This window comes from Bubalus bubalis, chromosome 18 (assembly GCF_019923935.1).
Source record: "Bubalus bubalis isolate 160015118507 breed Murrah chromosome 18, NDDB_SH_1, whole genome shotgun sequence".
NCBI lineage: Eukaryota > Metazoa > Chordata > Mammalia > Artiodactyla > Bovidae > Bubalus > Bubalus bubalis.
Genome location: NC_059174.1, coordinates 48,776,950 through 48,804,562, shown reverse-complemented (window position 1 = coordinate 48,804,562; position 27,613 = coordinate 48,776,950). Strand labels below are relative to the sequence as shown.

Below are 27,613 nucleotides of genomic sequence, written 5' to 3'. Positions count from 1 at the left end.
CGATCCCTGGGTGGGGAAGGTCCCCTGGAGACGGGAATGGCAACCCATTGCAGTAGTGCCTGAAGAATTCCATGGACAGAGGAGCCTGAAGAGCTAAGGTCCATGGGGTGGCGAAGAGTCAGACATGACTGAGCAACTAACACTTTCACTTTCACTAGAGCCTGGGGAGTCCAAGAGCAAGGCATCAGCAGATTTGGTATCTGGTGAGTGCCTGCTTTCTGGTTCATAGATGACCATCTTCTCATGTGTCCTCACTTGGTGGAAGGGCAAGGCCCTCCCTCTGGGCCTCTTTTATAAAGGCAGTAATCTCATGCATGAGGACTCTACCCTTATGATGTCTCACCCCACCAAAGTCTTCATCTCCAAATACCATGACATTGGAGGTTAGCTTCTGACACAGGAATCTTGAAAGGACACAAGCATTCAGCCAAAAGCATCATACTTAAAGTAGAGCTAAAGATAGTCCCTGCCTCACAGAGTTGGAGTGAGGACTTAAGGTGTTCGTCCAATCTACGCATCAAAAACTGAAGTCTCTCTTCTGTCCTAACTCTCTCTCCTGCCCTGCATATATTAATCTCCCCCACCTCAGTGACTATCACTGCCAAACCTCAGTCAGAACATGGGGAGTTGTTCTTGATTCTTCCCTCATCTTTGCCCTTCACTCTGTTCATTGTGAGTCTCAGCGAACTCTGGGAGTTGGTGATGGACAGGGAGGCCTGGCGTGCTGCGATTTTTGGGGTCGCAAAGAGTCGGACACGACTGAGCGACTGATCTGATCTGATCTGATCTGTTCATCAAAGCATCTTTTTGGATTGTATTGAAACATAACTGAAATCTGCCTGCCTTTCTTATCATGCCCACTGTCACCACCTGGTTCAGCTGGCATCATCATGCGTACCATCTGCTCCTCCCTGCCTGTAATTCATGCTCACAGCCACTAGAGGACTCTTCCTTACCTATAAAGAGTACCACTGGCTATTGATCGTAATAAAATCAAATTCCTTCACCTAAAAGTCCCCTGCCAATCTCTTATTTTTAAAAAGTATTTATTTATTTATAAATAAAGAGAATTGGACCACAAAGAAGGCTGAGCCCCAAAGAATTGATGCATTTGAACTGTGGTAGTGGAGAAGACTCTTGAGAGTCCCTAGGACAGCAAGGAGATCAAACCAGTCGATCCTAAAGGAAATCAACCCTGAATATTCATTGGAAGGACTGATGCTGAAGTTGAAGCCCCAATACTTTGGCCACCTGATGCGAAGAGCTGACTCGGAAGACAAGACCCTGCTGCTGGGAAAGATTGAGGGCAAGAGGAGAAGAGAGCAACAGAAGACAAGATGGTTGGATGGCATCATCGACTCAATAAACATGAGTTTGAGCAAACCCCAGGAGACAGTGGAGGACAGGGAAGCCTGGCATGCTGCAATCCACGGGGTGGCAAAGAGTCGGACACAACTTTGTGACTGAACGTTTATTTGGCTGCACCAGGTCTTAGTCGTGGCATGCAGGATCTTTAGTTGTGGCATGTGGGATCTAGTTCCCTTACCAGGGAGTTGAACCTGAACCCCCTGCATTGGGAGCATGAAGTCTTAGCCACTGGACCACCAGGGAAGTCCTCTGCCAACCTCTTCTGACTCATCTCCTATCACCGTCATTATGATTTGGGAACCTTATCTTTCAGGGTATTGAACGTGCCAAATTTTTTACTTCATTCCTTTGTGAAAGAGCTGTTCCCTCCACTCTTCACTGACTAGATGCTTCTCATCCTTCAGATGTCCACTTGCCTGTTACTACCGTACAGAGCTCTTCCACAACCACCTCACTGAAAGTGGATTTCCTCTGTTACTCTCTGTCCTTAACCTGTGGGGTCTGCTACAACTCCGTGTAGTTAGTGTCCGAATGAAATTAAATTGTAGGACAGCAGTTGGAGTCTGCAGAGAACTGGAGAATTGCTTGTGGTGGAAATACATCTGGTGTCAGCAGTGAAGTGTATGAACACAAAAACAGATTTCTTTTATAGCAAAGGAAGTTAACAGGTGCCACTGACTGGTAGATATGGGTCAGAGGATGCTGAAATTCTCTTGTGATTCCTTGTATGTTCTCATTCAAATGGGAAACACAGTCATCAGTTAAGAGCAAGAAAGAAAAAGTTTTGAGGTCTGATGAGAGAGAAGAGAGTGTAAAATGATCCTTCAAGAAAAGGGGTCCAAGACTTCTTGGTGGCCAGTGGTTAAGAATCCTCCTGCTAATGCAGGCCACACAGGTTCGATCCCTGGTCCAGGAAGATTCCTCGTGCCACGGAACACCTAAGCCCCTGCACCACAAATACTGAGCCTGCACTCTAGAGCCCATGCTCTGCAACAAGAGAAGCCACCACAATGAGAAGCCTGCACAAGTCAATGAAGAGTATCCCCTGATCACCGCAACTAGAGAGAGCCCATGCACAGCAACAAAGACCCACCCCAGCCAAAAAAAAAAAGAAGAGAAAATCGTTCCAGCTGCTTTGGAAAAAAGTGTGTCAGTAGGTAAACATACTCTGATCACACGACTCAGCCATTTGACTCCTGGAACTCTTCTCAAAAAAAAAAAAAAAAAAGAAAGAAATTATCTGTCCACACAAGTACTTGTAAGTGAATATTTCATAGCAGCATTATTCATAACAACCTCCATACTGGAAACATCTGGAAAGCTCATCAACAGGTAGACAGACGAACAAAGTGTGGTCTAGCCGTACAGTGAATTCAGCAATGAAAAGGAACCAACTAGTGATACATGCAACCATTTGGAACGTGATGCTAAGTGACAAAAACCAGACACAGAATTCTACATATTGTATAATCTTATCTATATGAAATGGGATGATTGAGCTGTTCTGAAACTGAATTGTGGTGATGAGTGTATAAACTATAAATTTACTAAAATGTGTTCTATAATGTGTTGACCTCTACACATAAAATAGGTGTTTTTTTTTAACAAATTGATCTTTTAAAAATATATTTATTTATTTGTTTGTTTCTATGTCCGGTCTTAGTCGTCACACGTGGGTCTTTCATTGTTCTGGTACACGGGCTTCTCTCTAGTTGTGGTGGGTGGGCTTTGTTGCTCCTCGATCTGTGGGATCTTAATTTCCTGACCAGAGATCAAACCTGAGTCCCCTACATTGGAAGATGGATTCTTAACCACTGGACCACCAGGAAAGTCCCCAAAGAGGTGGATTTTATGATATGTAAATTATGCCCTAAGCATTTAAAAATGAGCACATTGCCAATATTACTAAGAAAAAAAAAAAGGAAATGGGAGAATGATTTAATTAGGGACATGTGATAGGATGGCTGGGCCACATTAGGGACTGCTTGGGGTCATGTGTCAGAGTGGGCGTGGGTATTTCTCCATCCACATTCAGCTGCCAGTGTGCAGGTGTGAAGGAGGTGGAGAGTGGACTCAATTGGGTGCAAAAGGTAAAGTTAGAAGTTTGAGGGCATGAGGAAAGGAGAGGAGATAACAGTGGATGGGGGATGGGCTGGGTGGTAAGAATAGTGTGATCATGAGGAGGTGAGGTGAGGGGCAGGGAGAAGGAGGTCAGCTTCATGGGGCTGAAGGGTCCTCGGAGCAACAGTTTCAGAGGGAGTGAACTGGAGAGACAGGAGGTGATGGGCAGACAGTGAGATGCATGGAACTGAGATTCTGCAGGGGCTGCAGTTGTGGGGCTGTCACTGTCTGGGGGTGGGCCTTTCTCTCCCAACAGCCTGGGACCTCGGCACTGCCACAGTCACCATTGTGTCCCCTGCACAAAGTCTGGGTGTAGGAAGGAAGGGTTGGGCGGAGGACGAGATCGCTAGAGGAGAGGAGGTCAAGAGATCCAGAGGCCAGAACGGTCACAGGATCATCTACCTGAATTTGGAAGTCAACAAGAATTATGAGAGGAGCAGCTTGGGTGGCCATGAGCCTAGAGCTAAAAAGATGAAGTGAGCTGCAGTGACTTGGGAGTCGATAAAGCTGGTAACAAGAATGGGAGCAGGTTCTGTGCAGAAACTTCAAAGTGAGGATCTTAAGGCAGAGGATGGTTCTGAAGTAGTCATGAGGAGCTTATCGCATATACAGGCCCAGTGAGCATGAAGCCTGAGGAAGAGAAATAGCCTCTGCTTAGAAGCGATGCACAGAAAGGCCTGTCTTCCTGGGAGAACTAGGTTGTGGTCAGAGCAGCAAGGTAAAAGGAAGGTTCAGGGGACGTGGAGGACATGCAGAAAAGCCCTCCAGGGATGCCTCCTTTATCCCAGCCCTGACCATTCTGCCTGTACTGCGCTCCCCCCCCCCCATTCTGGCCCTGACCCCTCTGGACTGCCACTGTCAGAGGACCAGGGCCTGGCATGTCCAGGAAGGCTGGACTCTTTCAGCCACCACTGTGCCCCCAGCACAAGACTAGCAGGTATCCCCCTAATTATTCACTGTGTGCTCAGTCACTCAGTCATGTGCGGCTCTTTGTGGCCCCATGGACTGTAACCCACTAGTCTCCTCTGTCCATGGGGTTCTCCAGGCAAGAATACTGAAGTGGATAGCTATTCCTTTCTCTATGGCTTCCCAACCCATTGCAGACAGATTCTTAACCCTCTGAGCCAGCAGGGAAGCCCAATTACTCACTGGTAGTACCCATTTCAGGTCTGCAGAGCAAGTTGGCAGGTGCAATATCTCAGAGCCAGGAGATGGTGCCAGGATTCCAGAATACAGCCTGTGCTGTACTCTGAGGATTGTCATCCATTTTTCTTTCCCTTTTGTGGCTGTACTCCGAGGCCTGTGGGATCTTATTTCCCCAACCAGGGATGGAGCCCGCACCCTGTGCATTGGAAGCATGAAATCTTAACCACTGGACCACCAGGGACGTCCTGGATTTTCATCCTTTAGAAAAAAAATTATTTTTAATTGGAAGGCAAACAGTAAGATCCATGAGTAGTAGGTAACACTACCCTGAATTGGAACCATTTGAAATATTACACAGTTCCTGGAAATGCAGCATAGACTCCACAGATTTTCTATCTTAATATGTAAACAAATTTTCAGGAGTGTTTCTGGAACACCCTGCACAGAGAACTCAAGACAGCACAAGTTCATTCATTCCTTCAACAAACATTTAGGGAGTACCCACTCTATCTCGGAGAAGACAATGGCACCCCACTCCAGTACTCTTGCCTGGAAAATCCCATGGATGGAGGAGCCTGGAAGGCTGCAGTCCATGGGGTCGCTGAGGGTCAGATGCGACTGAGCGACTTCACTTTCACTTTCCACTTTTATGCATTGGAGAAGGAAATGGCAACCCACTCCAGTGTTCTTGCCTGGAGAATCCCAGGGACGGCGAAGCCTGGTGGGCTGCCGTCTATGGGGTCGCACAGAGTTGGACACGACTGAAGCGACTTAGCAGCAGCAGCAGCAGCAGCAGCAGCACTGTATCTACTCTGGATACAAAGTGATACAACACTGAACAGAACAGACCAGTGGATTCTCCTGGAGGTTGTTACTAATTTCTCATAGTAGCACATGTTTTGCTTTGTGGAATCAATATGAGGATGAATATTCAAATTATAAAATTACAAAGTGCAAAATTCTCAGTATTAATACAGAAGCTTCTCCATGTTCCTTCCTCCGCCTGCATCCTGATCTGGTCCTTCCTTTCTCCTCCCTGATCCACTGCAGCAGGCCCCGCCTTGGTTTTCCTGCTCCCACCTCTATCTCTCACTCCCTTTCCCACCTTCAGCCAGAGTGACCCAGGTCAGATCACATCCCTTCTCTGTTCAGAACCCTCCATCTCACTCAGTAAAAGTCAAAGTTCTCACCCCAAGGCCCCACACAATTTACCTGTTAACCTCCCTGCCCTCATCTCTTCCCCTCTCCCCTGCTCACTCTGCCTGAAACACATTCTTCAGTGTTTCTGCAACTCTCCTTACCTTTCCTGCCTCAGGGCCTTTGCACATGCAACCCAACCTGCCTGGAACTCTTTTCCCCAGACAGGAGCGTGCTTCACTCACTTCCTTTAGCTTTTTGCTCAAAAGCCACTGGATGCATTCCTTGAACACCCTGTAAGAAATTTCACCCCTGTTCCCAACACCAGTCTCCAAAGCACTTATTTCTCCAAAGCACTATGGCCTTCTACCATTCAGCATGTTTTTACTAACTTGTTTGGTGTCTGTTTCCCTCATCGGAAGATGAGCTCCAGAATTCGTATGTCTTGTTCCCTGCTGCATTCCTAATGCCTAGAACAGAGTGCCTGGTACATGCAGGCACACAACAAATGCTTTTCCAATCTATGAATGGAGTCCAGATTTGGCCCTTATTCTTGGGGATGGAAATGGATCAGGGAAGGCTTTTGAGTGTAGAGGGAATTTTAGGGAGTTAACTGGGAATAGAGAAGAGAAGCAGAGGGCACAGCTCCTGCGAAAATTTGAGGATGAGCCCTCATTACTGAGATTTCCTGGTGGCTCAGACGGTAAATAATCTGCCTGCAATGCGGGAGACCAGGGTTCCATCCCTGGTTCGTAAAGATCCTTTGGAGAAGGGAACAGCAACTCACTCCAGTATTCTTGCCTGGAGAATCCCACAGAAGAGCCTGGCGGGCTGCAGTCAATGGGGTCGCAGAGTCGGACACGACTTACGGACTATATTTTCGCCTCGTAATTACTGGGGTGCTCGCACCTGTGAAAGATAAGCGGGAAGCGTGTTTAGTGTAACGACCTCTGCACAGGTCACGGTAGCGCCCAGGGCGCTCGAGGGGGCGGTGCCCTGAGAAGCTCAAAAATTCCCGCCCACAGCGGGCGCGCTGGGGTCGGGGCGGGGCTGCGGCTCCGAGGGGCGGGGCTGCGTGGTCGCGTCACCCACAGTACGTCGCCGCGCGCCTGCGCTCCTTTCCACGTGCGTCAGCTTCAGTCGCGTGGAGCCCGGGAAGCCACCGATTCCTGAGCCGAGCAGCTCTGCGCTCGCTATGAAACCAGGTGCAGCCCGGGGTTGGGGTCTGGGTCAGGGCTAGGACTCGGCGGGGAGTTGGGTGCCAGGCGGGAACAGAGGGGCGGGGTCTTGGCCTGGGGGGCAGGGTTTCTGAGCCCCGAATCCGGTCTCTTGTGAGGAAGGGTCCTGTTCAGGCCTCTCGTGGGAATGAGAGGGCTTGGTTCCGCCCTAGGAGCGAACCTGAGCCTAGTGTTCGGGTTCCTGGTCTAGAGGTTTGTGACTGACTCGTCAGAGGTCACCGTCGTGAGTCGAGGGTCTTGGGCTTAAAACTGGGGATGTCCTGAACTGGAATTCGTTTCACTGAGGCCGTCAGTAGGGGTCTTGGATATTGGGCCGCGGGCGGCAGTCGAGGGTACTGCCCAGAATCTAGATCCAGACATCAGGGGTCTTGGATCTCTGGGCGTGGGATTTGGAGATTTGGCCTCATCGCGAGGCGGAGAGTCCCTGATCTTGGGCTGGATCCTCTTAAGACCCCGTATCCTGCCCTGTCGCTGCCGTAGCTACAGTACCCTTGACTTCACACCCAGCTTCTCAGAGAGAGCCGCATAGATGAGTATTCTGGCCTGATAGTCTGTGGCCCACTTTCCCGCTCTCTACTCTCCCGAGGGGGGCGGATCCCTAAGCATGGAGTGGAGATCCGGAGCCTAGTGATCCTCAACTGCGGTGAGAAGTGAGGTGAAACTTCACACACCGAGTATAGGATTGTGGGGTGGGGGAGGGAGGTAATCACAGGGCGTGAGTGGTTTTATTCATTCCGATTTTACTGGAGATTCTGATGAACCCTCCGCACCTCCCTCCTAGTGGAATGAGGAGAGTCCCTGCTTTGACAGCAGAAGGGCCTCAGTTCAAAGTTTCACTCCCAACTAATCTTAACTCACTGTGTGACCTTGGGCAAGTCACTTTACCTCTCTGAGCCTCAGTTATCTCATCAATAAAATGGTGCCCAGTTCAAATTTAGTGAGAGCATGTTAAGAAAAAACAGCTCATGGTGGTAATCCTTTTGCAATATATGTGTATTAGCTGGACAGGTTGTACACCTTAAACTTTCACATATAGTTACATTTTGTCTATTATACCTCTCATAGCACAGTGCTTGACGTATAATAGTGTTGGTTCTAATTATTATCTTTACCATTCTCATCAAGGGGAACAAAATTAGGGTCCTTTTCCCCAGATGTCTCAGCTCTTATAAATCAGGCTGATTCCCTCCTCCCCCCAACTTGCTCCCCTGGAGTTGGGGAAATCTTCTATCATGACAGAAAGGGTCTGTTTCTTAGTACAGGTTTTCTTTTTTCTTCCTCCTTCCCCTTTGGCCCGTGGAGAAATGGGGTCATCTGGTCAGGGGTAGTGGAATTTGTGACTCCACGCCCCCTCCCAGGTTCCCTTTCTCTTCAGTGTTTGGGGATCTTCTGGTGAAGTGTCAGGCGGTGCCACCTGAGACCCTGGCAAGCCCACAGGCATCCTGTGGTCTGATTGTCCCAGGAATGGAGGCTACACCTTTTTCCCAACCCTGCCCTCACTGTGTTAGGATAAGAAGTTGTAGAAATTGTCAGGAGTCAGCTCTTTAGCAAGGATTTTTATTTATTTATTTTAGGCTGTGCTGGGTCTCCGCTGGGACTTCCCAGATGGCTCAGTGGTAAAGAATGCCTACAATGCAGGAGATTCAAGAGATGGGTTTGATCCCTGGGTCGGGAAGATTCCCTGGAGTAGGAAATGGCAACCCACTCCAGTATTCTTGGTGAGAAAATTCCATGGACAGAGGAGCCTGGCGGGCTACAGTCCGTGAGGTTGCAAAGAATTGGACATGATGGAGCACGGGTCTTCACTGTTGTTCGGACTTTCTCTAAGCACTGGTTTAGTTGCCCCTCAGCATGTGGGATCTTCCCAGACCAGTGATCAAATTCATGTCCTCTGCATTGGTCAGTGGATTCTTAACCACTGGACCACCAGGGAAGTCCTTTAGCAAGGATTTTAGTCTGGTTGAGAGAGGAAGTCTTTGGGAGATTTCAAGCAAGGATATGACGTCAGTCAGACTTGACTGAGACATTTAAACGGATCCTTCTTGCTCTTGAGAAGGAAATGGCAACCCACTCCAGTATTCTTGCCTGGAGGATGCTGTGCACAGAGAAGCCTGGTGGGCTGCCTTCTATGGGGTCGCACAGAGCCAAACACAACTGAAACGACTTAGCATGCATGCACTGGAGAAGGAAATGGCAACCCACTTCAGTATTCTTGCCTGGAGAATCCCAGGGACAGAGGAGCCTGGTGGGCTGCTGTGTATGGGGTCACACATAGTCGAACACAACCGAAGCGATTTAGCAGCAGCTTCTTGCTCTGTGTGAAAGGTTTTAGAGGAACAAAAGTGAAGGCAGATAGAGCAGTAAGAAGTGGTTGCTGTCATCTACTTGGAGATGAAGTGGCTTGAACCAGGGTGGCAGCAGTCGGCCTGGTTGACAAACTGTCACCCTTTCAGATATGTTTTGGAGATAGAGCTGACAGTTTGCATGTGGGCATGAGAGGGGTCAAGGACAATTCAGGGTTTTGGTTGTGTAACTGGAAGGGTGGGATGCCAGTTTGGAGATGGGAAAGGCTGTGGCAGAAAAGAAGTTTTAAACTGGAGGTCTGTTTAAAAACTAAAACTTATTTTTTTTTTAAAAAGTATGTGAATGTGTGTTTTCCTGAGGAGTGGGTACAGCCCATTTTTCTAAGAGCTCCAGGAACTGAAATAGGATCGTGCATACCGTGCCCCATGCCATGCCCACACGTTCTGGGTCTCTGTTTCGGCAGGACTGGGTTGAGGGTCTCTTAGGCATAGTGGTTTCTCCCCTAAGTAGGAAGGAGGAGAGACTTGCTCCCCTGAGTTTGGATAATATATTCAAACTGCATGTAAGGCAGCATATTAAGCGCTTTTTGTGTGTTGTCGTTTAATCTTTACAATTCTATGATGTGGGCACTGTGTTATTTTCCAGATCTCCTTCTTACAGGTGAACTTTTCAAGACACCCATGAACCTTGCCTACTCTCTAGGGTCGTGAATGGAGTGGCCATCTCCCTGTGTTCAGTCCACGAGCTGCCTGAGGGGAGGGACCGGGGCTCTGGTCACTGTCCGATCACCTGCCTCCTGAGTGAATAGAGAGGGCGCTTTCTTCCTGAGGCAGAACCCAGGACTTTAAGAGTCATCAGTAAACAGCTCATTTAATTTTCATGGAGCCCATAGACCCGCGGGATGCAGTGATGACCTAAACAACCATCCCTGTCCGTTTGGAGTTGATTCTAGTGGGGGGAGTGGGGAAGAGGCAGTGATAATTGTTAAAATGCCATGTATGATAATTGGCAGGAAGAAAAAGAAAGTGGAATAAAGGCCAGGTAGCCAGAGAAGGCTGGTCTGAGGAAGGAACGTTTGGTCAGAGACTTGCGTGCAGTGGAGGGGGTGAGTCAGACAGTGTCCTCAGGACCCAGGCAGAGGGGACAGAAGATGTCAAGGGTGTAGAAGCTGGAAGTGGTGTTGTTCTTGGGGAGGAAGAACACAGGACCTAGCCTAGAGTGAGGTCAGGAAAGTCAGCAAAGCCAGTGTGGTGATTCTCAGTCTGGGCCACACATTAGAGTCACCTGAGGAACTTTAAAGTCCCAGGCCCGGGCCCCCACCCCAGACAGTTACTCAGAATCGCTTGCATGGGGCAAGCCCGCTGACTTAGGACTTTGGAAGCCCGAAAAAGGAACTGTGATTTCATTTAGAATGTGATGGAAAACCTTTAGAATGTGATGCCCAAGCCTGAAGGAGTTTGGGCAGGGGAATGGTGAGAGCCGATTGGCTTTTCTGAAAAGGTCGGTCACCAGCTGCCATGTGGGCAGGAGACTGCAGATGGGGCGGGAGACCAGAGGCTGGCAGCTCCCGGGTAGGAGTTTGAAACCAGCTCATTTCTAACACTTACATTAGGACTAGCTCTTCAGAGTTCTACGTTTTCATTTTTAACGCTTTAAGATGATCGAAGCCTTCATGGGGACTTCCCTGGTAGTCCAGTGGTTAAGACTCAGAGCTTCCAGGGCAGGGGGCTCGGGTTTGATCCCTGGTCCGGGAACTGAGATCTCACATGGTGCATGGTGTGGCCAAAAAAAAATAAATTAAAATTTTTTAAAAAAGAGGAATGAACCCTTCATAGGGTGGGAATATAACACACCTTTGCAAAAACTTTAGCAGGTTTAATATTGAATAGTTTACATCAAGGGAGGTCATTTGAAACCACGGATTTTCACACAAATGATTGGTAACTCCATTTTTCTGAGTACAGCAGAGCTTTAGAAGCCGTCGCAGAGGTCAGATACTGAACCTGTGAGCACCAGGAGAAATCTCTCTGCTTCAGACATTGCTCTGGGCTCAGCGAACAACGTTTGCTGACTCCCGAAGTGATGAAAATCAAGTCTCTCTGAATTTTTTTTTCCCCTAAACTCTCCATCATGTTGACAAACCCTAAGTAAACTGCTTATAAGCTGTTGCCCATCCATAAAGGACAATTTTTAGTTTTTGCTTCCCCCTCACCATTCCCACCCCCACCACCAAGCTGGGGGAGACTTGTGTGTGTTTAGAAGCAGGGGGACCAGTTAGCAGGAAAGATGGATGCCGAATGCGCTCCCCCCGCCAACCGATTTGGGGCTAGCACTTCTCTGCCACACACAAGGTCCCAAGTGGGAGAGCATGAAGAAGTTTCAGGGCCTGGGGGACCCTCCTGTCACAGCACATGGCCACACACGGCATACACTCTTCTTCAGACTGATCAATATTGGAAACAGAACAGATCCTGTGAATTGACTCCCCAGCCGAGGAAAGCAGAATATTAACAGTGATCTGCCTTCACCTGTTTTCCTTCTCATCCTCATCCTATAATTTCACCCTCCCCAGGCCTAATAGTCAGCTTCACATTTACCACATCCTTTTGTCTCTGTAAGGGGAAAGGGGTACATGGGTTATCACCTAGATCTACACACCTAGTGCTGTTCAGTCTTGGTTGTGGCTGGACTTTTTAAAAAGGATGTTGTGTCTGACATGGGTTTCTAGGGCTTGCTTTTTCACTTACCGGGATTCTGAGATTTTTCTATCTGTCCCATGTTGCTGTTAACCTTTTTGCTTTGATGGCTGTGAATGGTCCGAGTCTCATTCATCCCTTCTGCTGATGGACGTTCGGGTCAGTCCTGTTGGTTCTGCTGTGGACACATGTGGACACCTCTCCCAGTGTGCGTGTGCACACGTTTCTCTCCTGAGCAGAGTCCCTCGCTATAGAAGTAACTTCTCAAGCTCCATGGCCCTGTTGACGATTCCTATTTCTGTTTCCATCACAGGGTTCAGCCCCCGCGGGGGTGGCTTCGGTGGCCGCGGTGGCTTTGGTGACCGCGGAGGTCGTGGTGGTGGCCGCGGAGGCTTCGGCGGGGGCCGAGGAGGCTTCGGCGGAGGCCGAGGTCGTGGCGGAGGAGGAGGAGGCTTCAGGGGCCGTGGACGAGGAGGGGGAGGAAGAGGTGATGGACCGGGCTCTCCCGGGGCTGGGGGCTGGGGCGGGGAGGGAAGCACGGTGGGATTTCGCTCTCACCATGTCTCTGCCTTGTAGGTGGCGGGTTCCAGTCTGGTGGCAACCGGGGTCGTGGTCGGGGAGGAAAGAAAGGAAACCCATCGGGGAAGAATGTGATGGTAGAGCCCCATCGACATGAAGGTGAGTGAGGAGGGCAGGGAGCCCACCGGGGTTAGGAGGGGGTCGGTGCCCCGATGGGGTGTTGACCCTGCTCTGACCCCTTCCCCCAGGCGTCTTCATTTGTCGAGGAAAGGAAGATGCGCTGGTCACCAAGAACCTGGTCCCTGGGGAATCCGTTTATGGAGAGAAGAGAGTCTCGATTTCGGTGAGACCCCATGCCTGACTAAGCCGCCGGGGCCACCAGCAGTCAGGTTTCCCTGCCCCTCACTGTTCATCCTACACGAGACAGCCAGGGGATCATCTTAAGCTACAAGTCAGATCACACACTCCCCTTCCCAGACACCTCCGTGACTTTGCACTGGCTTCAGGTTCAAGTCCTGGGTCCTCAGTGTGACTGGGGGGGCCTGCACGTGCTATCTCCCTCTCTCCCTAATCACGTGTCTTCTAGCCACTCCCACAGCCTCCCCGTTCCCCTTGCCTGGAACGCTGTCCTCCTCCCCGCTCCAGGCAGGGCCAGTCCCTTATCAGGCATCTCTGGTCAGCTGTCACCTTGTCTCCCTCACAAGGCCCCCTTGCCCCACCCTGTCTAGCAGAAGCAGCCCTCATGACCTCTCTGCAGGCTTCCTGCTGCCCGGAACTCACTTCCTTATTGACCTGAGTGAGCCCTCAGCTTCCGGCAATTCCTCCTCCCAGGCTCTCCTGGCCGCCGCCTTCTCATCCTCACCTGCCCTCGCCCTGCTCCCTGGCCTTCACACGCCTTTTCCTGGCTTGACCCTTCTCCTGAGCACCTGTCACTGGCTCCTGTGCCGTGTGTGTCCATTCAGCGTGTCCTCGCTCCTGGAGGGCAAGGCCTTTGTCCCCTTTGGTGTGTTTGCCCAGTGCCTTAGGGGCCGGCACAGGCAGTGTTCATAGAACGAACACAGGGGTCTTGCCTTGCTGTTGTCTGGGATGATCTTGTCTTCATTGTCCCCGCCACTGCCCCTTCTCCCTGAGTCAGGAACCCCCATGAGAGCGCAGGCCCTGCCTGTCGTGGTCATTGTGGTCATAGATGTATATACTCATTTGTTTCTCTTACAATGACTGGGGGCCCAGGTCCTTTTGAGGGCCCTAGAGTTAAGAGCTGTGGGGTCTTGTAGAAGAGCCTGGTACTGACTTCTGTCCCCATCTCTCCGGTATAGGAGGGAGATGACAAAATTGAGTACCGTGCCTGGAACCCCTTCCGTTCCAAGCTGGCAGCAGCGATCCTGGGCGGGGTGGACCAGATCCACATCAAGCCGGGGGCCAAGGTCCTCTACCTCGGGGCTGCCTCGGGCACCACCGTCTCCCACGTCTCTGATATCGTCGGCCCAGTGAGTAGACAGAGGGACAGGAGGAGGTGGGAGGGAGGGAAAGTTCCCCTCCTCTGCCAGCCTGGACTCAGAGGCCCTGGCTGCTTCCCCCTTCCTGGTCACAGTGCCTGTGCGTGAAAGCAGTGGCTTGAACCACATGGTCACTGGAGCTCCATTCAGCCTCACACCTGAGTTCTTGGCCTGGAGCGAATGGGCTTGGGTGTGGGGGTAACCAGTGTTGGGGTGGCCAGAGCTGAGAGTACATTTGATTTGATTGCTACCCCTCTGGGACTTTCCTTGCGGTCCAGTGGTTAAGACTGCATGCTTCCACTGCAGAGGGTGCGGGTTCCATCCCTGGTTATGGAACTAAGATCCTACATGCCATGTGGTACAGCCAAAAAAAAGACAGCCCTCAAATCTGGGCTTCTGGTTTCCCTAAACAGAGTGTCAGTTTGGGGGCCTATGCTTCTGTGCGGCTGGACAGCCTCCCTGTTGAGAGGGCACCCAGACATCTCACTTCATGATCCCTCACTCGGCTGTGAGGCTAGAGGGTGTGTAATTTAATGGTTAACAACCCCAGACTCTGGTGCAGGCTCTTAACAGTGAAGTGGCTTTCAGCAGGTACTTACTCTCTCTGAGCCTCAGTGTACCCCTCTGGAAAATGGGTGATTGTGATGATAAATGAATTAAATCCTGTAACGTGTCTAGAGCAGTGTCTGGCCCAGTGCAGGTATTCTTAGCTGTTGTGTCATCTCTATGCCCTAGCTTCCTCATTTTAAGCCTGAACTGGGGGCCTGGGCTCTCAGATCAGACAAAGTAGGATGGAATAACCCTCGGACCTAGTTTATTCATCTGTAAAATGATCACAAGGGCTTCTCAGGTGCCTCTAGTGGTAAAGAACCCACCTGCCAATGCAGGAGATGCAAGAGACATGGGTTCAATCCCTGGGTTGGAAAGATCCTCCAGAAGGGCATGGCAACCCACTCCAGTATTCTTGCCTGGAGAATCCCATGGACAGAGGAGCCTGGAAGGCTACAGTCAGTGGGGTCGCAAAGAGTCAGACAGGACTGAAGCGACTTGGCATGCACACACACATCATGATACTGGTCATTAAATGGTAATGTTTTGATTTGGGGATTTGAAGAGCTGCTTGTGACTTCAAGAAAATTAGAGATACCAAGGGAACATTGCATGCAAAGATGGGCTCGATAAAGGACAGAAATGGTATGGACCTAACAGAAGCAGAAGATACTAAGAAGAGGTGGCAAGAATACACAGAAGAACTATACAAAAAAGATCTTCACGACCCAGATAATCACGACGGTGTGATCACTCACCTAGAGCCAGACATCCTGGAATGTGAAGTCAAGAGGGCCTTAGAAAGCATCACTAGGAACAAAGCTAGTGGAGGTGATGGAATTCCAGTTGACGTATTTCAAATCCTGAAAGATGATGCTGTGAAAGTGCTGCACTCAATATGCCAGCAAATTTGGAAAACTCAGCGGTGGCCACAGGACTGGAAAAGGTCAGTTTTCATTCCAATCCCAAAGAAAGGCAATGCCAAAGAATGCTCAAACTACCGCACAATTGCACTCATCTCACACACTAGGAAAGTAATGCTCAAAATTCTCCAAGCCAGGCTTCAGCAATACGTGAACCGTGAACTTCCAGATGTTCAAGCTGGTTTTAGAAAAGGCAGAGGAACCAGACATCAAATTGCCAACATCCATGGATCATCAAAAAAGCAAGAGAGTTCCAGAAAAACATCTACTTCTGCTTTATTGATTATGCCAAAGCCTTTGACTGTGTGGATCACAATAAACTGTGGAAAAATCTGAAGAGATGGGAATACCAAACCACCTGACCTGCCTCTTGAGAAATCTGTATGCAGGTCAGGAAGCAACAGTTAGAACTGGACATGGAACAACAGACTGGTTCCAAATAGGAAAATGAGTACATCAAGGCTGTATATTGTCACCCTGCTTATTTAACTATGCTGGGCTGGAAGAAGTACAAGCTGGAATCAAGATTGCCGGGAGAAATATAAATAACCTCAGATATGCAGATGACACCACCCTTATGGCAGAAAGTGAAGAGGAACTAAAAAGCCTCTTGATGAAAGTGAAAGAGGAGAGTGAAAAAGTTGGCTTAAAGCTCCACATTCAGAAAACTAAGATCATGGCATCTGGTCCCATCACTGCATGGGAAATAGATGGGGAAACAGTGGAAACAGTGTCAGACTTTATTTTTTTGGGCTCCAAAATCACTGCAGATGGTGACTGCAGCCATGAAATTAAAAGACGCTTACTCCTTGGAAGGGAAGTTATGACCAACCTAGATAGCATATTAAAAAGCAGAGATATTACTTTGCCAACAAAATCTGTCTAGTCAAGACTATGGTTTTTCCAGTGGTCATGTATGGATGTGAGAGTTGGACTGTGAAGAAAGCTGAGTGCCAAAGAAATGATGCTTTTGAACTGTGGTGTTGGAGAAGACTCTTTGAGAGTCCCTTGCCTGTAAGGATCCAACCAGTCCATCCTAAAGGAGACCAGTCCTGGGTGTTCATTGGAAGGACTGATGCTGAGGCTGAAACTCCAGTACTTTGGCCACCTCACGCTAAAAGTCGACTCATTGGAAAAGACCCTGATGCTAGGAGGGATTGGGGGCAGGAGGAGAAGGGGACAACAGAGGATGAGATGGCTGGATGGCATCACCGACTTGATGCACATGAGTTTGGGTGAACTCCGGGAGTTGGTGATGGACAACAGGGAGGCCTGGCGTACTGCGATTCATGGGGTCGCAGAGTCGAACACGACTGAGCGACTGAACTGAACGCAGTATATGGGCCAGAGTAGGTACTCCATACAGGAGAACTAGTTATCATTTTTGTTTGATGTCTTCTAGGACGGTCTGGTCTATGCAGTTGAGTTCTCCCATCGTTCTGGCCGTGACCTCATTAACTTGGCCAAGAAGCGGACCAACATTATTCCTGTCATTGAAGACGCTCGGCACCCACACAAATACCGCATGCTTATCGGTGAGGGGTCTAGGGTTGGCTTGGGAGAGGGCAAGGTGTGAGACAGGCCACCCCAGGTGTCCTGGGGGAGGCCCCCGGAGCCCTGATTCGGATGGATTGGAGTGGATGAACAGGTTGAGTCTGCAAAAATGCAAATGGTCTGGGGAGCCAGGTGAGGTGGAGGTGGCAGTCCTGCTTCAGGGACCCAGATATCTGGGTCCTTGGGCCAACCTCTTTCCCTCCAATCTCCTGACATTCCCACCTCCCACTGAGTACTTCCTGCCTGCCTGCCTCCAAAACCCAGTACCTTTTTGCTACCCCTGACTTAGGCATAAAATCCTCCTTCAGAGGTCCTCATCAGCATCCTTTGGTGACATCATAACCTGGAAAGCACACCTAGAGGGACCCATTGTGAATATTAATAACTTTGTTTTTTTAAAAAAAAGTTCAGAAACATAGTATAAAAATTGAGCACCTATAAAGCACCCCCAGAGGTAACTGATCTGAACAATTTGATGTTGGCTTTTCCTGATTTAAAAAAAAGTCATTGCACCATCTTTTCATTTTTTTAAGTTTTTCTTCCTGTAAGTTTTTTTCCCTGTGCATTCATACCCTACCTCTGTCCTGCAACTTTTCTTCATTTCACAATCCTGCAGACGCGATTGCCTGTAAGTGCTCGCCTTTACTTGCCTTTTTGATGACGTGTCTGTCTCCCCCCCAGACCCGGGAGCGTCTCGAGGGCAGGGTCCGGGTCTGATTCGTCTCTGTGCCCCCCACGGCCGGCCCGGGGCTGGCCACAGAGTAGGTGGCAATATGGTCTACAAGAGGAATGAATGATTGGTGTAACTGTGGGCTTTGGACCCACCTTGGGGGCACTGTGGAGGGTGGGGGATCATTGCCGGGGGAGGTGATTCTGGAGGCAGGGAAGACTGCCAGGAACCTGCTGGTGTTGGGGCTCAGGCCCCATGGGAGGAGCTGGGAAGATTATGTGGATCCAGCTTTTAACTGCTACTTTTTTCTCCCTAGCAATGGTGGATGTGATCTTTGCTGACGTGGCCCAGCCAGACCAGACCCGGATTGTAGCCCTGAATGCCCACACCTTCCTGCGTAATGGAGGACACTTCGTGATTTCCATTAAGGTGTGGAGCTTGGAGGAGTCTATGGGGTGGCGATATCTTCTTAGAATACCCTGATTCAGTGTATTCCCAGCTCCCTATAAGCCACCCAATCGAATAGAACATAATGAAAAATGTCTACAAAACTAAAAACCATAGAATTTAAAGAGGCTAGACTATAGTGGTTGAGTGAGTATCTGAGTTTGGATTCCTGCTTGCTGTGTCTTTGAGCAAGTTACCTAACCTATATACCTGTTTCTTCACTTGTAAAATAGCAATATTAGTCCTGTCTCTTTTTGTGTTGATGTAAGGACTACACTTTTCAGTATATGTGGAATGTTTAGAACAGAACCTGGCATAAAATAAACAACAGATAAATGCTAGGTGCATTTTTAAGAAGTCTTCTTTTGAAATTCAGAGGCCTCTCCAGTACTTCAGCCAGATTCCCCATTCTCTTTTGCTGCGTTTGTTTTTGGTATTCTCATCTGCATAATTCCTAAAGAAAAGGAAGTAGGAGGGGGAAAAAATGTGTAAAATTTAAACACTAGGTTTTAGATAAATAGGGTTCTGTTGAAGAATTTTTGTTCCAAATCCAAACCAAATCGAAAACTTCTCTCACAAAGTCTTTCCGTACATTTCCAAAGCCTAGTCTCCAATAAAAACAAATTCTGCTAGTTTAAAGAAGCACAAAATGCGGGGGGGAATATCCCAAAGCTTGCCTCAGACTTCAAATCCTCTCTTTTGCAGGCTAATTGCATTGACTCCACAGCTTCCGCCGAGGCTGTCTTTGCCTCTGAAGTGAAAAAGATGCAGCAAGAGAACATGAAGCCCCAGGAGCAGCTGACCCTAGAGCCGTACGAAAGAGACCATGCTGTGGTCGTGGGTGTGTACAGGTGAGCACGAAGCCCCATCAGTACTTGTTACAAGTGCCCCAAAGTGGTGACGGGATCTTCTAAGTCCACTTTCTTCTCTCAGGCCACCTCCCAAAGTGAAGAACTGAAGCCCAGCGCCACTGGATCGCCGGAGAGTCTGTAGCTACTGTTACACGTTTGTTTTTGTATTAAAAGACTCATCAGTCGCTCCGTTTGCCGCTGATTGCTTGACGACGTCATTCACAGGGCGCTTGCAGTGCGCTGGGTCCACCGGCGTGGTGGTGGGAGCGAGCGCTCCCACCCGGTCGCACTGCGCACGCTCCTCTCTTAGCTGCCTCCTGCGCAGCCGTAACTTGGACTTCGGCGCTTGGGCGGGGTCGGTAGCTCACTGCGCATGGATCCCTGTAAGGTCCTCGGAGCGCAGCCGCGGAGCGCTGCCCTGGGTCACGTGAGGGGAAACAGCTTGGGGGGTGGGGGCGGAGTCCGAGGCGGGGGGGCCGGTTTGTTGTGGTCGCCATTTTGCTGGTTGCATTACTGGGTAATCGGGGCCCTGGCTCGCTGCGCTCGCCGGATATCTTCAGCCTGTGGGCAGGACTGAGCTCGGGCTTCCCGAGCAGCTTGAGTTCCCTTGCCCGCGCCCTTAGGTAAGGACGCGGCTCCGGGGGGGCAGCACGCGCTCTCGGGGAGGGAGGGTAGTCTGGGACCCGCCCTGCCTGCGTCGCCGCGAGATTTAGCACGAGGCCGAAGGAGGAGAGAAGGGGGGCGGCGGGCAGGTGCAGGCTTTGCCTGGCTATTCATAGTCGGATTCCTGGAAGGGGCCGAGCCGGAGGGAGCAGTCTTAGGAGGGGGTAGCGGGGCCTCGCTCCCGCCCTTTGTTTGGGCTCGGCTCCGCCGGCCGCATCGTCGTCGCCTAGCAACCGCTGTCCTGCGCTGTGATTGGTTGATCTCTTGGCAGCAACGACCAATGGCACGGTTGTTGCCATGGTAGGTGTGGACTGCCAAGTTCGGTCCGGCCCCGCCCGCCTGGGCTCCTCAGGCCGGGGCTGGCCTCCAGGGTGGGGGGCGGGACGCCGGGGTCCCCTGGGGCGGGTGGCTGCGCTGGGCGGGGCCGGCGGGGCGAGGGTTAACCCGCCCCTCCCCCGTCCACCTGCTTTCCCCTTCCCCCGCGTGCCCCGGGCTGACCCTAGTTTCCTTCTCTCCCCGCCCCTGGCGGCGGCGGCTGCTGCCTGCTGTTGTCACCCACCGGGCCGCCTGTCCCGCTTGCCCTCCCCGCCGCGGGGCTTGCCGGGCCGGCCGGGCCGGGACAGGCGGCTGTCTCCTCACCACAGCCACCACCGCCATGCTGGCCGCTCGCCCACCCAACTGGGGGCCCCACCGCGCTCCAGCCCCCCGTGGGCGCGCCAGCCCTGACCCGGGTATGGGGTGGAGGCTGGGAGAGAGGGTCCTGTTGTGGGAGGGCCCCGGGGCAGAGATTGTTTTGTGGGGGAGCTCCAAGAGAGAAGAGGGATCGTGGAGTGGCAGGGCTTGGCATGGGAGAAAGGACTGACAGGGGAGAAGGCCCGTGGGGAGAGGAGTTTGGTGTAGAAGATACTCTGGAAGGGGAGAATTCTGTGATATTTGGCGAATTTGGCTCTGGGGGACTTCTAGGAATGGGCACAGCTGTGGATTGACCGTAGTGTGAAGGAGTAACAGGAGAAAGGGCCCTGACAGGAATATTGGTAGGGATGGTGGGGGTAGGATCCATGGTAGGGGAGAGAAGGACGATCCACTCTAAAGCAAGGATAGAAACGCCTCCCCCTTGCTTCCCAAAGGAGTGGCCCTAGTGGGGGAGGGGGGAGCAGCTTGGAATAATGTGGAGAAGGGGCCTGGTGTAGCATGCGGGAACTGGATGTGGTTTGGGAAATTACTGGAGGGGTGGTCCCTGATGTGGGAGGAAATGATAGGGAAGAGGTCTTGGCACCACATGGGGAGGGTCTCCTGAGAAGGGTGTACCCTGGTGGGTGAGAATGCCTTGGGTTTAGGACTCTGTTATAAAGGGGTCCTCAGATAACCTTGGTGTGGTTGGGAGCTCTCTGAGGACCCTGATGTGGTTTTAGGGGCCTGCAGAGGAGTCTGCTGTGATTTAGAGGGGGCCGGAAGACTCCCTTGTGGTTTGGGAGGGAGCCTAGAGTTCTCTGGATTGGGGGACCTACTGGCAAGGGTAGACCTTGAAGTGGAGGGACCGTCATGTGGTAAGACAAGGTCCTGACGTTCAGAGAAGACTCCAGGAGGGGCCCTGAGGAAAGCCATAAGGAAATGGGGAGGAGAGTGTGAACCCAACTCCCTGTGCTGTCTGTGGTTTCTCTCTTCTCTTCCTCCCCCCAATTATTCATGTCTTTCTGTCCTTTCCTGTCACGGCCCACATTCCTGCCTGGCTCCCAATTGTTCCCTTTCCCGTGTTCTCTGCCTGCCGCCTGCTTCATGTATCTGGTCATCATTTGCCGGGGACTCTGCTGTGCCCCCACCGCCACTTCTCTCTGTCCGCTCTTCACTGCCACCTGTTGACCCCTTGCACCCTTTCCTCCTTGCTCTGGGCCCCGCCTTCTCTCTGCTGCCCACCTCTTTCCTGCTTGGCACTGGCCAACACATCCCCTTGTTCCATGTCCCCCCTCTCCCCGCCACCCTGCCCCCTCTCAGGTCTCAGCGGCGGTGGCAGCCGAGGTGCAGGATGCGAGAAGGCGCCCCCCGGCCGGGCTCCCGCTCCAGGCCTCGCTCCCCTGCGGCCCTCTGAGCCCACCATGGCTGTCCCACCGGGCCATGGTCCCTTCTCTGGCTTCCCGGGGCCCCAGGAGCACACGCAGGTACGCGTTCCGCTGGCTCCTCACCTGCCTGGGGAAAGGGGAGGCTGGGATAGAAGGGTCTTGGGGCCAAAAAAGATGATGTGGTTGCCCAGGACAGTCTGCCGGGCGTGAAGGGCGCCGTGGGAGTGGAAGATAGAGAGGAGTTGCTGAAGGAGTCGGGATTTGGAGAGCCTGGGCTCCCGTCCAGGCACAGTGGTTATTTCCTTAGGTTCCCCATGTTTCACTTCCCTGTTCTGTCAAATGGGACCCGATGCCTACCTCACAGCGTTGTGAGGATTAAACAAGTTCATGAAATGCAGTTGGAAATGCTGAGAACAGTGCCGGGCACATAGTAAACACTCAATAAATACTCATTAAGAAAAAAAAAATCCAAAGTGAAAGATCTGGAGGGGTTCAAAGGGAAGAAGCTTGAGCCTGAAGGATTTTGGAGCCAGCCAGGCCTGGGAGTGCAGGGTTAAGAGCTTCAAGGGTAGACTGAAGACTCTGAGCTGTAGAGCTTGAAACATGATAGAGTATGAGGATCCACGATCCTCAGGGTGAAGAAACTGGGCAGAGAGGCACAGAGAAGGGGTGCAGGGTGGGGAGGCCCCAAAGGGTGAGGACAAGGCAAGATAGGGAGCCCCTCTGGGAGGCAGTCCCTGGATGGATGGTCTCCACTGAAGGATGGGGAGGGTCAGAGCCCAGGTTTCCAACCTCTCCCACTGAGGTTTAGAAAAGAATCAAGGTGTGTGATGAAAGGTCAGGGGTAAATCATTCACTTCAGCAAATTGCTCATGAACACCCACTCTGTGTGAGGCCCTGCTCCAGACTCAGGAGAGGAAGCGAGAATAAGTCAAGTCTGTCCTTTGGGAGTTTCAATTCTAGTGGGGTTGTCAGTGACCAGATAAATAACCCCTGTGGTAATGGTGAGCCAACAGCCCACAGAGTTCGCCCCCTTGAGGTAGGGGTGGAGGCCCTCCCTCAGTGCCCACCGACCAGTCACTCTGCCTGTCCCCAGGTGCTGCCGGAAGTACGGCTCCTGCCGAGGAGGCTGCCCCTGGCCTTCCGAGACGCAACCTCGGCCCCGCTGCGTAAGCTCTCCGTGGACCTCATCAAGACCTACAAGCACATCAATGAGGTGGGCAGAGAAGCGGGGATACAGGCTGGGCGCAGAGGGGTCCTGACAATCTGTCACTCACCGCTCCCCGTCTCCTGGCCTGCTGGGCAGGTGTACTATGCGAAGAAGAAGCGGCGGGCCCAGCAGGCGCCACCTCAGGACTCGAGCACCAAGAAGGAGAAAAAGGTCCTGAACCACGGTTACGATGATGACAACCATGACTACATCGTGCGCAGCGGCGAGCGCTGGCTGGAGCGCTATGAGATTGACTCACTCATTGGCAAAGGCTCCTTTGGCCAGGTGCGGGATGCCCCTCACCTGACCTTGATCCAGGGGTTGGGAGGTACGGGCACCCCCTGGTATTGACCCCCACCCACAGCCAGTGGGCTCAGTGGCTTCGAGCTCCGCGCGGGGCCACTTGTCCCAGCGCAGTCAGTTGGTTACCTGTGCCTCAGTTTCCTTTTCTATAAAATAGTGCAAACACCAGGACTCCCCACATAAGGCTGTGTCCCGTGTGTACCCTAGCGTCTGACTGTGGGTGAGCACTCCCGTTTTGAATGAGTAGTATTACTGGTGGTGGTATCGGTGGGTGTCCTTGCTGGAGAGAGGGGTGGTCCCTGGCTCTGTTCCCTGTGCCCCCATTCCCTCACATTGTGACGGCCTGTGATCACAGGTGGTGAAGGCCTATGACCATCAGACCCAGGAGCTGGTGGCCATTAAGATCATCAAGAACAAGAAAGCCTTCCTGAACCAGGCCCAGATTGAGCTGCGGCTGCTGGAGCTGATGAACCAGCATGACACAGAGATGAAGTACTACATAGGTGAGGCCTGGGGCAGGGCTGCTAGGATGGGCCCCCCCTTATGGGCAGGGGCTGGGGTCTTCAGGGCAGGCTTGCCACTTTCACCGTATCCTGTTCACATGAGAATGCTGGTCAGTTGATTTGAGTGCTCACTAAGGGGTCAGGCTCTACTGTAAGAACTTGACACACATTAACTTGTTGAACCCTCATCACAGATTACCCACAGTTTGGAGATGAAAAAACAGAGGCGGTTAGGTGCCATCACTTGCAGCAGGTCACAGCGTTTGTACTCGGCAGAACTGTCATTTGACCAGGCGGTGGCCTCCAGAGCCTTTACTCTGTGTGCATCTTTGTCCTCTTTCCTATACTGATTCCTTTTAGAAAAATCAAGTAGATTGAAGGAGTCTTGTGTTTCTTTTAAAGGGAAGATACACATCCTTATGGTAAATGGAAAGCGAGTACCCTCTGTCACAAAAATAAACAGAACTGAGACTAAAAACAGTATTATAAAATGAAATGAAGTGTAGGACGGTGTTAAAAACCCATCAGCAGCAAATAGAAACTTTCTCTTTGGTTTAATCACAAAGTCTGACAGAGATTTGAAAAGAGGTTAACTTCCTGTAAATGAAATTGTGGACATATGAAAACGTTCCAATTAGTAGGCAGTAGAGAATCACATGGACAGAGGAGCCTGGTGGGCTACAATCCACAGGGTCGCAAAGAGTGGGACACGACTGAAGCGACTTAGCACGCATGCACCCAGCACGCAGAGCACACTCCAGTTTGGTCTGTGCTGGAGAAGCAGCCTCTCTGTGACTGTGGGCCGCTGGCCCTCGCAGAGCCTCAGTTTCTTGCTCGGCCCGTTTCCGCCCCCTTCCCGGCAGTGCACCTGAAGCGGCACTTCATGTTCCGGAACCACCTGTGCCTGGTGTTCGAGCTGCTCTCCTACAACCTGTACGACCTCCTGCGCAACACGCACTTCCGCGGCGTCTCGCTCAACCTGACGCGGAAGCTGGCGCAGCAGCTCTGCACGGCGCTGCTCTTCCTGGCCACGCCCGAGCTCAGCATCATTCACTGCGACCTCAAGCCCGAGAACATCCTGCTCTGCAACCCCAAGCGCAGCGCCATAAAGATCGTGGACTTCGGCAGCTCCTGCCAGCTCGGCCAGCGGGTGCGGCCCGGCCCCGAGGGCGGGGCTCGGTGTGGGTGTGGCCCGGCTGTGGGCGGGGCCGACTGGCGGCCTGGGTCCGCGGGGCGAGGCTAGGCGGGGATAGCCTTGTCACGTGCAGCCTGATACCTGAGCTACGGTGCTTGGGATGGGGCCAAGAGAGGGAGAGGGCCACCGGGTGTACTGCCCGAAGGAGAGGGGAGAGCGGAGCCTGAGGGGACAGGGCCAGTTTTGCCAGATTGAGGAGGGGGTGGGCAGAGGGGTAGTTGGGTGGCTGTGAGCCTGAAAGGCTGTGGCGCTCTGCAAAGTTTTGTTTACCCTGTGTTCTTAGCTGGGGATGGAAGGGGCGAGGCTCTTCAACTTTGCAGCTAAGATGATGCTGGTAGTGGCTTGAAAAGGGTCTAGTTTGGGAGGGTGGGAAGGGCCTAGGTTTGCCGGCTGCCAGCCCCTGGTGACTTAGAGGGGCTCAGGACCAGACTAGGCCGGCAGAGAGCCCTGAAGCCGATAAGTACGATAGTGGTGGTGATTCCAGCAAGCTGGTGCTGATAACAGGGTTTGGCGTCCCCCGTCCCAAGTGTTGGGGGCAGGTGGCTTGCCCTCGGTCGGCCCTCCTAGCTTTGGGGCTGTTCTCGTAGCAGAGGCTGGGACCTCTGATGGTTGCCCTCTCCCCTTCTCCAGATCTACCAGTACATCCAGAGCCGTTTCTACCGTTCGCCCGAGGTGCTCCTGGGCACTCCCTACGACCTGGCCATTGACATGTGGTCCCTTGGCTGCATCCTGGTGGAGATGCACACTGGAGAGCCCCTCTTCAGTGGCTCCAATGAGGTGTGCTCCCGAGGAGGGGGTGTGCTCCCGAGGAGGGGGTGGAGGCCCGGCCGGCCCAGTGATCCTGACGGCCCGCCTGCTCTCAGGTGGACCAGATGAACCGGATCGTGGAGGTGCTGGGCATCCCACCAGCCCCCATGCTGGACCAGGCGCCCAAGGCTCGAAAGTACTTTGAGCGGCTGCCTGGGGGCGGCTGGACCCTACGAAGGACAAAGGAACTCAGGAAGGTGCGGCCCCCGCCCCACGCCGCTCCTCCTACCCCGGCGGCCCCTCACTCTCTCACACTTGGGGCTCCCTCCTCCGTCTCCCTGCTTCCTCTCCCTGTGTCTTTCCCTGTCTGTCCTTTCCTTCCTCCCCCGCCCACCCCCTCTCTCCTACTACCCACCGCACAGCTCTTCTTAGCTTCTCTCTTTCCACTTTCTCTCTTGTGCCTCTGTTTCCCCGTGTGTGTCTCCCTGCCCCTCCTGCCCACTGACGGCCACTCTCTTGCCCCCCCTCCCACCTCCCCCTGCCAGGATTACCAGGGCCCCGGGACACGGCGGCTGCAGGAGGTGCTGGGCGTGCAGACGGGCGGGCCCGGGGGCCGGCGGGCGGGGGAGCCGGGCCACAGCCCCGCCGACTACCTCCGCTTCCAGGACCTGGTGCTGCGCATGCTGGAGTATGAGCCCGCCGCCCGCATCAGCCCGCTGGGGGCGCTGCAGCACGGCTTCTTCCGCCGCACGGCTGATGAGGCCACCAACACGGGCCCGGCGGGCAGCAGTGCCTCCACCTCGCCCGCACCCCTCGACACCTGCCCCTCCTCCAGCACCGCCAGCTCCATCTCCAGCTCCGGTGGGTGCTCAGTGCCGGACGAGGGTCGGGTAGCTCTGATTGGGGGGGTGTGGGGCGGGGAATAGCTTTGTCACCTGGGCCTTGGCCTAGAGCTTTGAAACTTCGAGATCCTGAACTCACACAGTGGGTGGAGCAGGGGAGCGCCGACGATCCCTGAGCGTCTCTCTGAGTTTGGGCTCAGATCTCTAAAACTTGTTTTGACTCTCTGACACCCAACTGAACCCTGACCCCTAATCTCACTTGTGTCTGATCCTTTGAATGGGCCTGGGCCATGAACCAGACTCACCACCTGAAGACCCCCCCCCCCCCACTTCCTTGCTAAGCCTCTCTCCTTCCTTGGCACTTCCAGGAGGCTCCAGTGGCTCCTCCAGTGACAACAGGACCTACCGCTATAGCAACCGATATTGTGGGGGCCCTGGGCCCCCCATCACTGACTGTGAGATGAACAGCCCCCAGGTAATGGGGTCTTGGGGACTTAGGAGGAGGGTGGTGGGTAGTCTGGGGCTTCAGAATCCAGGTCTCCATCACCCACCGTTGCTTTGCTCCTTTAGGTCCCGCCCTCCCAGCCGCTGCGCCCCTGGGCCGGGGGGGATGTGCCCCACAAGACACATCAGGCCCCTGCCTCTGCCTCATCACTGCCAGGAGCTGGAGCCCAGTTACCCGCCCAACCCCGATGCCTTGGTCGTCCCCCATCACCAACCTCACCACCACCCCCGGAGCTGATGGATGTGAGCCTGGTGGGCGGGCCCCCAGACTGCTCCCCACCTCACCCGGCGCCTGCCCCCCAGCACCCGGCTGCCTCAGCCCTCCGGACTCGGATGACAGGGGGTCGTCCACCCCTCCCACCCCCTGATGACCCTGCCACCCTGGGGCCTCGCTTGGGCCTCCGTGGTGTACCCCAGAGCACGGCAGCCAGCTCATGACCCTGCCCCCTCCCTGGGGCCCCTCCTGAAGCCATACCCCCCCATCCGGGGGCCCTGGGCTCCCATCCTCATCTCTCCCCTTGACTGGAATTGCTGCTACCCAGCCGGGGCGGGTGAGGCCTGCACTGATTG

General features: G+C 52.8%; 2 protein-coding genes across 5 annotated transcripts; both read left to right on the top strand.

Annotated features, from left to right (window-relative positions):
* The first annotated feature begins 6,824 nt into the window (after positions 1-6,824).
* On the top strand, positions 6,825-19,204 carry FBL (fibrillarin). Its single transcript, XM_006050035.4, has 9 exons — positions 6,825-6,977; positions 12,324-12,497; positions 12,587-12,688; positions 12,778-12,872; positions 13,846-14,016; positions 16,900-17,032; positions 18,038-18,150; positions 18,874-19,019; positions 19,102-19,204. Exons 1-9 carry the CDS (start codon positions 6,968-6,970, stop codon positions 19,124-19,126), a joined length of 969 nt encoding a protein of 322 aa, XP_006050097.1. The 5' UTR covers positions 6,825-6,967; the 3' UTR covers positions 19,127-19,204.
* A 282-nt stretch (positions 19,205-19,486) lies between these two features.
* Positions 19,487-27,528, top strand: DYRK1B (dual specificity tyrosine phosphorylation regulated kinase 1B). 4 transcript variants are annotated; one of them, XM_025269105.3, is made up of 12 exons: positions 20,085-20,413; positions 21,675-21,838; positions 22,836-22,955; positions 23,046-23,234; positions 23,608-23,755; positions 24,619-24,905; positions 25,581-25,727; positions 25,814-25,954; positions 26,243-26,278; positions 26,363-26,558; positions 26,908-27,014; positions 27,110-27,528. In XM_025269105.3, exons 1-12 carry the CDS (start codon positions 20,338-20,340, stop codon positions 27,479-27,481), a joined length of 1,983 nt encoding a protein of 660 aa, XP_025124890.3. In that variant the 5' UTR covers positions 20,085-20,337; the 3' UTR covers positions 27,482-27,528. The 4 variants fall into 4 exon arrangements, with proteins under 4 accessions (XP_025124891.3, XP_025124890.3, XP_025124888.3 ...); XM_025269106.3 differs by lacking the exon at positions 20,085-20,413 and adding an exon at positions 19,487-19,642 and having other exon boundaries at positions 26,243-26,558; XM_025269103.3 differs by having other exon boundaries at positions 26,243-26,558.
* Positions 27,529-27,613: the final 85 nt, after the last annotated feature.

Excerpts from the sequence above, each read along its gene's own strand:
- DYRK1B (XM_025269103.3), top strand. The coding sequence starts at position 20,338 with ATGCTGGCCGCTCGCCCACCCAACTGGGGGCCCCACCGCGCTCCAGCC. Across the intron at positions 22,956-23,045 it reads CCTACAAGCACATCAATGAG|GTGTACTATGCGAAGAAGAA; the intron begins GTGGGCAGAGAA and ends CCTGCTGGGCAG. Across the intron at positions 23,235-23,607 it reads GCAAAGGCTCCTTTGGCCAG|GTGGTGAAGGCCTATGACCA; the intron begins GTGCGGGATGCC and ends CTGTGATCACAG.
- FBL (XM_006050035.4), top strand. Across the intron at positions 12,873-13,845 it reads AGAAGAGAGTCTCGATTTCG|GAGGGAGATGACAAAATTGA; the intron begins GTGAGACCCCAT and ends TCTCCGGTATAG. Across the intron at positions 14,017-16,899 it reads TCTCTGATATCGTCGGCCCA|GACGGTCTGGTCTATGCAGT; the intron begins GTGAGTAGACAG and ends GATGTCTTCTAG.